The sequence below is a fragment of the Haemaphysalis longicornis genome, unplaced genomic scaffold (assembly GCF_048455015.1).
Source record: "Haemaphysalis longicornis isolate Haplotype H1 unplaced genomic scaffold, Haemaphysalis longicornis Haplotype H1 scaffold_5, whole genome shotgun sequence".
Classification (NCBI taxonomy): domain Eukaryota; kingdom Metazoa; phylum Arthropoda; class Arachnida; order Ixodida; family Ixodidae; genus Haemaphysalis; species Haemaphysalis longicornis.
In genome coordinates, this window is record NW_027526385.1 from 106662729 (window position 1) to 106673203 (window position 10475).

The window sequence follows — 10475 nt, forward strand, 5'->3', positions numbered from 1 at the left end:
GCTTCCACTCGAATCACACAGTCACTTTTCGTGGTGGTAACTTTAAAGAGCGGCCATTAATTGCCCAGGCAAGATCCTGTGATGTCATAAATACTTTGCCAGAAAGTGTCTGGAAGTTTGCTATAAAATTGGTATCATTGCAATTGGGAAAAAGCAGTCTTTTTTTTTTTTTTTGGCAAACGAAACCTGTGTTTGTCATGGATCCTTTATCAGTCGAGCGTCGATTTGATTTGATTGAAAGATTTAACATGCCGAACCTACACCTGGGCTACGGGGTGCACCGTAGTTAATTTTGACCACCTGGGGATCTTTAACGTGCGCCGAGATCGCGACACACGAGCGTTTTCGCTTTTCACCTTCATCGGAAAAGCAGTTGTCGCAGCCAGGATAGAACCCGCATCCTTTGGCACAGCAGCACACCTTAATTAATTAAGCAGCAACCACATCGAGCGTTTTGCTCGCGTCTGGCATCTGTCGGCGTCTCCTACCTGTGACGTGAAACAGCCGTTGGAGAGGACCAAATTCAAGAAAAGAAAGAGCCAATATGACCAATAACGCAGTTTTTGGCTAACAAAGCAATCTGACAGATGTTGGTTGGGTAAATTGTGCTCTCCAACGTTTTTTGCATTCCCACCCGGAGACACCAACAGCTGCCAGATGCGAGAAAAACGCTGCATGTGGTTGCCGCTTTAGTCAGATCAGTCGAGCGTCCCTTCTCTGTCTGGAACTACAGGTACCTACAACCCTCCCCCCTCATGCACGCAGGTTGGCTGTGTGACACGACGGGCGCGTACGATGCCACCTTCTACTTCAGTGGCCTGTCCATCCTGGCGTCGGGCATCATCATGCTGCCCGTGGCCAGCAGCTGGCACTGCCGCAACCCATCCTCCCTCAACCGCCATGACGACAGCACGTCCTCCTCCTCTTCCTCCTCCACCACTTCACCTGCGGACCGGCGCGACGTCAAGACGGTCCTTCTGCCGCAGAACGGCGCTCCTGCCGCCACGACCGCCACCGACCGGGAGGCGGCTCCTCCGCACGAAACGGTCGCCCTGGTCAGCAATGGAATCTGCGTATGAAGCCCACCACTTCTTTCGGTTCAGGGCACTGGTGGGTGTTTGACGTTTTTGCTCAGGGGCTTCTCTCTTGCCTGTGCGGCTGAACAGATCATGTCTGGTGCTTACGTCCTTTAGGCAATACCTGCAGCATTGCTCTCGAACCGCTGCACGTCTTCTTGCACCCGTCTTCAGTAACTGCACTGTCGCGCTGAGGTAGTGCCTGACAATCACTGGGACATGTGCGCGAAATAATACCGATACCAAGTTTGTTTTTTTGAGGCACGCGTTGCACTTGTACGCATGTTTTCTTGCAGTGAAATCAATGAGGGATCGAAGTTCGTGCTTGTGTTATTATCAGTGCTGCAGCCCCAAGAACCTAGCAGTGTTTACAGGCATGCTGCTGGCACTTCACTGGAAAAAATTGTCTGCTAGCATATCACACTGGGGCTCTGGTCTTGCACTGCATTGATACCTGGGTATTAACTGCGTAGTTTCAGACCGGAAACATTCTTGCAATATTCTGATGAGGCCACGTAATTAAGGACCTCACAAGACCAGGTCAAAGTCTGACCAGTCTGCAGTACGAGGACCTTACCTGTGTGACGAAAAAAGTCACAGGCGGTGGTGTTCGTCGGGAGATGTTTGGTTTCACGTTGCACGTAACTCAACATCCCTGACACGGTGTAGGAACGTTGGCCACGAAGAATGACCTACAGGTGTAAAATGCCTTACAACATCAGATCACTGATGACAATGTACTTTCTTGCCTTGCAAGGTTGACCATACAAAATGCGACATGACATGCAGTACGCTGCCTGCCAGAACTTCTTGCAATGTAGAGTCCTGTCCTTATCTCCATGCAATTGCACCAGTGCTGCTTAACACTCTTTCCTCCATGACGAAAACACTAGTGTGATGTTTGGAATGATTCATGCTATCGTGAAGTCACCAGTACTGCTGTTTGAAAAGGCCGTGTAAGCTCACGCAGACCTCATCACTTGGTGATGAGTGGGGCCCCAGAAGCTGTCGGTTGCGCTAAGCTGTCTAACGTGCTGGGCTGCATGGCACTGCTGGAGTAATGACGATGACTTGTAGACTCAATTTCAGATTTTAGCCTGTCACTCGCTTTGTACACCGCACCTAGTACAAGCTACAGCCCAAAGCTACTTGGATGCTGTAGGTAGAGGAGCGTAGCCGTTTCTTTGTGGTTGCTCACTCTCTGCTGTTTCGAATGAGTTGGGAGTAGCAAGTGTGGTGGACGAGGAACACGCAGACGGTCACCGAGGGTTGACATCTCGGCGAGTGTCAATCGGTGACTGCAGTTTTTGACTTCTCACCCTGGTATTCTGAATCCCTCCTCTACTTGAGCCTCCAGTCGAGGAGGTCCTTGAAAAAGATTTTCCCATGTAAAAGCATTGCGGTATCCTCCACTGAGCCGAGTTGAGGAAACGCATGAAGTGGAGTGGAGGACAGACTCAGAATACCACCATCATTCTTGAGCCTGGGTGACGAAACCCTCATTGAGCCCTTGCCTTAGCCTTTTCCGCAACAAGGCCTTGTCTGGAATCAGCTTGGGAGGAGTACCTCCCAAAGTAGGACGCTCCTTTTACTGTTGACTTCTCTGACTCCGAAAAGTAGGTAGTCTGTTTCACGTTTTCTGCTCGGATAAATCTCTACTCGAAAGGATTAACCTAAACTCTCGCTTGAGCGAGAGCGGCCGCGCTTTTCTATGCCTCGCTTACTGCTGTTGACGTTTTTGTACACTTGATTTTGACTTTCCGGTAGGACTCGAAGCGTCGTAGTAGTTTAGGTCGCGAAACATGCGACAGGTTTTGCTCTCTTCACAAGTACCTTTCTGTGCCCCGATTCATCTAGACTCTCGACTGCTCTGTCGACTGAGCTACTCTCCTAAGCACAGCTTTTGCAGCACGCTGTCTTTTAACGTTCAAATTTTTCTCTGTCCCATCGCGATCTCAATTCTCCAGTGCACGGAACTCTTTTTGCCGTCAATGGGTGGTTCGGTCCTCTCTATCCCACCCAGTCTGTACAAAGTTTAGCCGAAGAAAATGGTCATTTGTCCATTTTTCCAGACATAACTTGTAGCACGTGTTTCACGTTGGAGGTTGGGGGGACGATTTGTGCGGAGTGGAGATGTTTAGTAGTAGAGTTTGCCTCGAAGGCGGTCTCTTATGCAATAGCAGGCTCTAGCTCTTACTAGGCTGGAAACGCTGCAAACAGTCTACCACTACCAGTCTTGCAGCCACTAGATGAGGGTTACTTTCTGGGGTGACGTTCAACTTCGTATTGACAAAGCAGAAAAAGTAATAGCACAGGAGGGAGTTGATTTACCAAATTACACCCTTCCAGTAAGGGAGTCATTGTGTTTAACCTTGTAAGTGTAGGGTTAAAGTACTCCTCACATGGGAACCATGAAGACCTAAGAGGGTGTACGTCAGTTCTTAAGTTAGTGCAAGTGAATTGCACAGTCTTGCAGCCACTAGATGAGGGTTACTTTCTGGGATAACGGTCAACTTCGTATCGAGAAAGCAGGAAAAATAATAGCACAGGAGGGAGTTGATTTACCAAATTACACCCTTCCAGGAAGAGAGTCAAAATGTGTAATTTTTAAGTGTGGGGTTAAAATACTCCCCACATGGGAACCATGAACACCCATAAGGGTGTGTTTAAGTTCTTAAGTTAGTGCAAGTGAATGACATGTACGGGAGAGTGTCGTGTAACACACACGGCGACTTAGACTAGAAATGTTCAGAATTTGTGGAATTGGCAGTCAATAGTTGCAAGGCTTAAAACTGTTTTGCTACAAAGGGTGTATTTCTTACATCCCTGTAGGGGTGCAAGAGAACGCCCTTTGCAGATGTCATAGCACTTGCCCATGACAACGGGTGTAAAAACAAGGCAGCATGGTGTTTTTCGTGGCACCTGGTGTCGCGAAAAGAGGAAGCAGTGTGCTGCTTTGTTTTTCTCCCTGGAAGTTGCATTGCTGATATAAATTCTGCTGGCTATTTCTTCTCAGCTAAATGGTAGGGGAGGTGTTGGTGCACGTAATATAAAAATAAAAAAGGGGTGATAGACGTGCTGTTTCAAGAAACCAGTTGTCACCCTTACTCTAGTGGTAATGCTCTGTGGTAAAGATTCAGAGTCTTTCATTGAAGTTGCACCTTTGTTAGATTTCTAGCTGAGTAGAGCAGGTCGTGTCGGTGTCACATCTGCCACTTCACCTTTTTTCAACTCGCAACTCTAGAAATACTGCTAGCCAGCCTGAAAAGTTTGTGGGGGGCTTAGTTTCAACTTTTCCTGCTTGTTATAGGAAGCTTTTGGAATGCGTTCAACCTACATAGCCTTTCAACGTAGAGGTAGTGTTTTCTGGGCTTTGGCAAGCTTTGAGCCCCATATCGTAGGACGTTAGTCAGCTTGTAGATTTTTTCTCTTCGACTGGTACTTACTTGCACCACTGTTTGTTGTTCAGACTGCAGGGTGTCTTCTTGTTAGGGCTTAGGGCTTTGTTTGAAGTGAAGGACTAGGTAAAACTTGCACTTGTTCACTCAACCGCAGATATCGGCAATGTTTGATGAAAGCACATTAATGGCGAGTAATTTCTGGCACCGTGTTCGGAATCAGCTTGCGTATAAGGGCTGGATTTCTCTGTCTCAGGTTTGTTCCTTTTAGTGTTTTTTTCCTTCAATGGCTAAGTTGATGCGTTCTGAACGTTGGGGAAAGCATTCACTGTGACTCGAAGCGTTGGAGCCTGTCTCTTCCTGTTGTGGAACCGCTTTCTGCTAGTCTGTCAGGCTTCCCGTGACTGGTGAGGAATCGTGATTTTGTGTATAGATGGGAATGCGTCGGGTGCGTTAGCTTCCACTGCCCAGAGACACTACTACGTCTGCAAAAGTCCTCCCTCCCGATGAGCTTGTGCTGAAGTACAGTCAATGGAAGGATCTCATCTAGTGAGCGATGTTGTCTTTTCATGTTGGAGTGACGGTTAACCGTGTGTTGTGTGCACGATTCTTCCCACAAATTTCTTTTTGTAGCCGATTTAGGTGAAACCGGCAGGCGCAAGGATTCGAGACTGGTGTCCTTGAGAGGAATGTAGATTGTTTTAGCCAGACTACAGGTGACTTCAAGTTGAAAGATATTGGCTTTATAGTAACTTGCCCACCCATTACGTGTTCAGTTTTACTTGTTGCGACCTGTCATGTGCATTCTGCACATTGCAACTCGGACCGACTTATTGAGCAATCAAAAAGGAGCAGAGGAGTAAATAACTGTAGTCGTTCCAAAAGGAAGGCTTATTTAGGTACCTTGGCTCCTGGTGGAGCCTTCGGCCCTTTGAATGTTTTCAAAAATGAAAGTTTTTTTCTTTTTTCCAAGTTTTTCTCCCCTCAACTTCGGTGATTTTAAATTAAATAGTTTGACAATGTAGGTTTTGATTGTAGCTGCAGTGCCTAAAGGAAAGGTTCACCTTATGAAGGCATCTGAGTGACTACTCACACCATAGCCTTTCCCTCAACTGTATCTTCATGCCTTGCTGCATATAAAGTGTGGAGAATCAACGTGAGACCCTAAAAATTTCACTGAAGTTTCTGCTCTTATGCTCACCAATGCTTCTAAATCCTAGTGAGCGAGGTTTTAAGTGTGGGAGTTGATAGGCGGTGCGTTTAGGGGCAGATGTCACCCAGCCCTTTGGGCTCAAGGCCTGACGGGGTCGCGAAGGGAATCAAGAACTTTGCGTACTAGAAAACGGACAATCGTCACACCTCCTTCCCAGGGAGGTTTTGCTCGGAGGCATCTCCCGTCACTCTCAAGCGTTTATAAAGCGTGTTTTGACTTGTGTGCTGCGCAGAGTGTAGCGTCAGTAGAGGGCAGATCTCATTGGGGACTTTCTCGCTTTGAAAAAGAGAAAAAACTTTTCTGCCACAAATTCTCTCGTTAAAGTCTGTTTGCCAAGGAACCTATGAGTGCTACCACTCTGTGGCTTTCTATGCGCAGTCTGTAGCCAATTTGTAAGGTAGTGCCTTTGGCATCCAGCAGGGGGCAGCACTGGTTCAAGGGGCCTGCTAAAAAGAAGCCACCAAGCATAGTACTACTATTAACAGACAACGAACTTTAAGAGTTTTTTCATCCGTGGTGTCATGACTACGAGATTGAGAAGGCATGGGCCTAGAATTGGCCCTTGGGGGATACCACTGTATTGGAGTTAAGAAAGGAACGCTTTTGTGGGTGCATACTGACACTACACTCTGGGTTGACGTGTGATACTGTAACCTGACGTGGTATCGTACTTTCCGGTGTTGTTTGTTCTTTTCTTTCTTTCTTCTTTTGAACTCGATTTTGTGTTTTTTAGACCAACGGCTGCGTCGTCGAGTGGCTCCTCTCAGGTCACTGGATGATGCCTGGTGTACTTTGTTGCTTTGCTAAGAGCCTGGTACAGTACTAATGGCCGAGAACTGCTGCACGAGCAATGCGGCGGCCCAAGTTCTTGCTCAGTGTGCTGCTTTAAGTTTTAGGATTAACGTATAGGCACAAGTAATTCTTACGTTTGCCACAAATTGCTCGAGACGTTTTATGAGATCAGACACTTTGATTGAAACTGGAAGCCCAGCTGCACCTGTAAATTTAAATGCTGCGACTTGCAAGTATCTAGCAAGGAGTTAGCAACTAAGTGAAAACAATTGTAACGTGCTAACTCTAAACTATCGGCGATTGTGGACTGAACTTGGGTTGCGGCTTGTGTTCGTGTGCATGCCGTCTTGGATCTAGTCACCCAGTCACCTAGGCAAGAGCTCTTTCAAACCGGTTCAGTCTAGTCGTATTGTGTGGTATTTCGCTTGGCGAAAAGCTGCTGCTAGGGTTATTCTCGATCGTTTTGCTTTGTTGGAGCTTGCTCCCACAATTCTTTCCTCCTTGTCTTTCTTAAACGGATTGTTTTTGGTGCTGTTCTTTTGCTTTTTTTTTCACCATTGCAGATGTGTACGATATAGGAAAGTTTGAATGATGGCAGTCATTATCTTGCTGTTGTTGCAAACACTGTGTTCTTGTGAGCAAAAAATGAAACTTTTGTGTAAGGGAGGTGCATGAGCAAGCAACAATCAAGCAGACTACAGTGCAGCTCATGAGGTTTTCTTTTCTTCTTCCGTCGTTGCCAAGTTTTTGTACGGTATGTTACTGCTTAGTCACCATTGGCGCTCTGTAGTTTCATTCAGATTGTCACTGCTGTTTGTTCTTCATCTCTGCTTTCGTTTACCATATTTGATTACTGCATTGAATTAGACGTCATACTGTCAAAACTCGCTCAACAAGCACCAATCCAAAGTTTATATTCCCTGTTACCTTGTGAATAACTTTCAACTTCACAATACTAACATTTCAGCGTTAATTTTGTTCTTTTTTTCCCTTTCTTTTCTTTTGAGGAAAGTTGTACAAATCCCCTCATCGTGACGTTACCATCGATGTTGGTGTCCCGTACCGTTATGATACCTGTACATATTTCGCCTAGCCACCCTCTGCATGCGACGTTCTTCCCGTAGCATTCCAAGAGTACTATGTGCTGTTTCAGTGAGCCGTTCAAAATCAGCGTTTGGTTTGTTATTTCTCTTTATTTTGTTATTACTCAGGTTATTGTTCTTTTACCTGCTTCATCAAGCTACCCCTCAGTCTTTTCAGAAAATGTGCTTCTTCTTTTCATGTTGTAGCAAGCGTAGAGAAAACTTTGTCCTGTTTTCATGCCGCTTAGAAAAAGCCATCGTGTCGTCGATTTGGTCTTGCAACTTGGCACAGTACAACTGCCTGCTGTACAACCATCATTGGCCGATAGCTTCCGCAAATCTGGAAACGTCGATGAGTGTCCTTTTGTTATGAAATTACTCGCGTGTTGATAGCCATTAAATGTGGTATCTTTCCGTTGTGCCCGATGTTTAAAAATGAGTGAAAATTGCCGTTTGCACAAGTACAGTAATTAGTTTTCGTTGTCTTAACCTAAACGTAAAAATACACGTGGTTGAAGTCTGAAAACCATCATTTAGGTCAAATTATTATTGTATTCATTAGTGGTATTACTGTGTTACAACCATTAGTATTATAGCATTGTTTCATGTACGTAATTTTAAGCAGACAGGTGTGTGTTTCCTACGGTGTGTGTTTAGCTCGTACTAATGCACAGTCCACCATTTGAACAAAATTAATTTGAATTGAAGTGAGCTGTCTTTACTGTAAATTGCAACCATCTGTACTTGCATTCAAGCTATTGGGTATCTCAATGACCTCTATGCAACAAAGTGCTTGCTGACTCCTCCTTAGTGCTTAATTCTGAGCACACTATCCCAGTGTTTTATTAAATTTGTGCCGTGTTTGAATGTTCGCAGGCATGTCTCTAACGATTATTTATTTCAGCATTGATTATCCGCAGATTTTTTTTTCTTATTAACCCTTTGAGGTCAAATTTTTTCGTCAAATGTGACCCCCCAGGGTCGATTTTTTTTATTGCTGATTTAAATTCTTTGGATGAATCTATTTCGAGAAAAAATTGTAATTTTGTTAGGGTGACCATGAAGTGACAAAAAAATTGTTTGTGTTGTTACATACGTGTGGTTTATTCATGAGTAACGCAAGAAAAATTCTAAATAAAAACGAGAGAGTAACAAGCCGGCACCTTTTGAGTGAATCGAAATCAGATAGACATCACTTTCGCGGGTGAAAAAAGCGGGAAGCGCCCGGAGGACGATACCCAGCGCGCCCCCTCGTTACCGGATGCGCAAGCGATAACCGGTGCGCCACTGAAGTAAATCATATAAAAATAAAAAGAAGAGCCATCGGCGCAAGAAAATAATTTGACGCATTTCCGCAGTGTGGCAGCACATGCCAAGCAGGAGAAGTTGGCGAAAAAGGCGCGCTTTTTAAACATACAAGCGATGACGTGCATGTACGTCATTGACCATTTTGAAGGTGCTTGCAGGAGACGTACATGTACGTCCGTGACCCTGAAAGGGCTAATCGTACGTAGTTGCGAGGACTGTTTTCAAACTGGAACATGTATGGCTGTACACGCGAGGAATACAAATTTCGGGGGCAGGAGTTCAGTGCTGGCATGTAACTATTAACCCAATTTGACACAAAGGACTGTTGTCTGCTTGTCATCAATAATCGTAGATGTGCATAGAATTTTGTATGCTAGCGGCAGTGTCGTTTTGTGTCTGTTCTCCAAACTCTTGTTTGCTTCCTTTTTGTGTTCTCCCCATTCCGTTGTATGGAGTGACATTGCTGGCGCATTTTTCGTGCTGAAACAAGCATTTGAATTTTCCTTACCAGACTGTGATAAAAAGATTTCGAACGAGAGCCTGTGTTTATGTATTTGTATAGCGCGTGATAATTTTTCTTTTTTAGTTCCTTAGCTCTGTCGGTGAAGTTTAGCGTGCCGTGTATGCCTCTAGCCAAGGAAAAAAGCACATGACCGTGTGTTCTTTAGTTACCATGTGCAGTCAGTATCAAAACCTTTCCTCGCCTTGATGATTGCACTGCATTTGCTTCGTGTAACGGCAGGCATCTTTTTTTCTGCGCGTTCAACAGTTTGTGCAAACAAGGTGGAAAGGATATCCCGCTTGCTTTATTTTATGCATTCGGTGAATTCGTTTGTGAATTTATTTGTGGATTCATTTCCCTTCTTATCGTGAGCGTGCAACAAATAGCCCAAGGTTTGGAGGGTGCCAGGGAAGTGTTTCCGGGACTGTAAACATGCACTGCACTGGTTGAATAAACTGAACATCTTCTCTTGGTATAACGCCTGCGTGTTCGTTTTGTCGACGCCACTATCTGCTGGGCCTGTGGAAGTCACAGGTCGCGTGGATGAGGCAGTTCAATGCTGTGGTAGACATTACCAATGCCACCGGGTTTTTGTGAACTGACAGTACTACTGCTAGCACAGTAAAAATGAAAAGAATATATGCCACAAAGAAATTATGTTGAGCGAATGCCGTGGTCATTAATGTGCACTAACGACTGGTTGCATGCGGCTCGCCACGTGCAGTGCGAGAGCAATCAGCAGCTGGTATTGTACACCTTTTTTCCAAACCACTAATTCGCAAGTTGTTTCCACAAAACTGCCTTTGAGCAATTGTTTTTCCTTGCTGTTTTTATGCTCTGTGGTTGTTTAAAGAAGTGCACAATTTTGAGCACTCTCCTTAGCTCTGCAGGGAACCATCAAGAACCATCAAGTGGTTATGTGCAATCGCCATTATGGGCACAGCACTTGCTTTCATCTTTTGCGAAGTTAGTGCGTGACCAAAAGGGTCTACAGTGCTTTATTCGAAACATTTGTTCCCAAATGAAACTCGTGACGACGTATCATGACCAGGTAAGTCCAAACAAATGTCAGGCAAACAAAACAAATTAGCAATAATTCCTCCT

At 45.2% G+C, this 10475-nt stretch overlaps 1 protein-coding gene across 2 annotated transcripts in view; it reads left to right on the plus strand.

Annotated features, from left to right (window-relative positions):
* The window catches only part of LOC144138666 (monocarboxylate transporter 12-like), a 58554-nt gene extending 48705 nt beyond the window's left edge, over positions 1-9849 (plus strand). For both annotated transcript variants that reach the window (XM_077671053.1, XM_077671054.1), the window contains exon 5: positions 766-9849. In XM_077671053.1, the coding sequence (XP_077527179.1) occupies positions 766-1079 (314 nt within the window). In that variant the 3' untranslated portion in view covers positions 1080-9849. The remainder of the gene's footprint in view (positions 1-765) is intronic.
* The last annotated feature ends 626 nt before the right edge of the window (positions 9850-10475 follow it).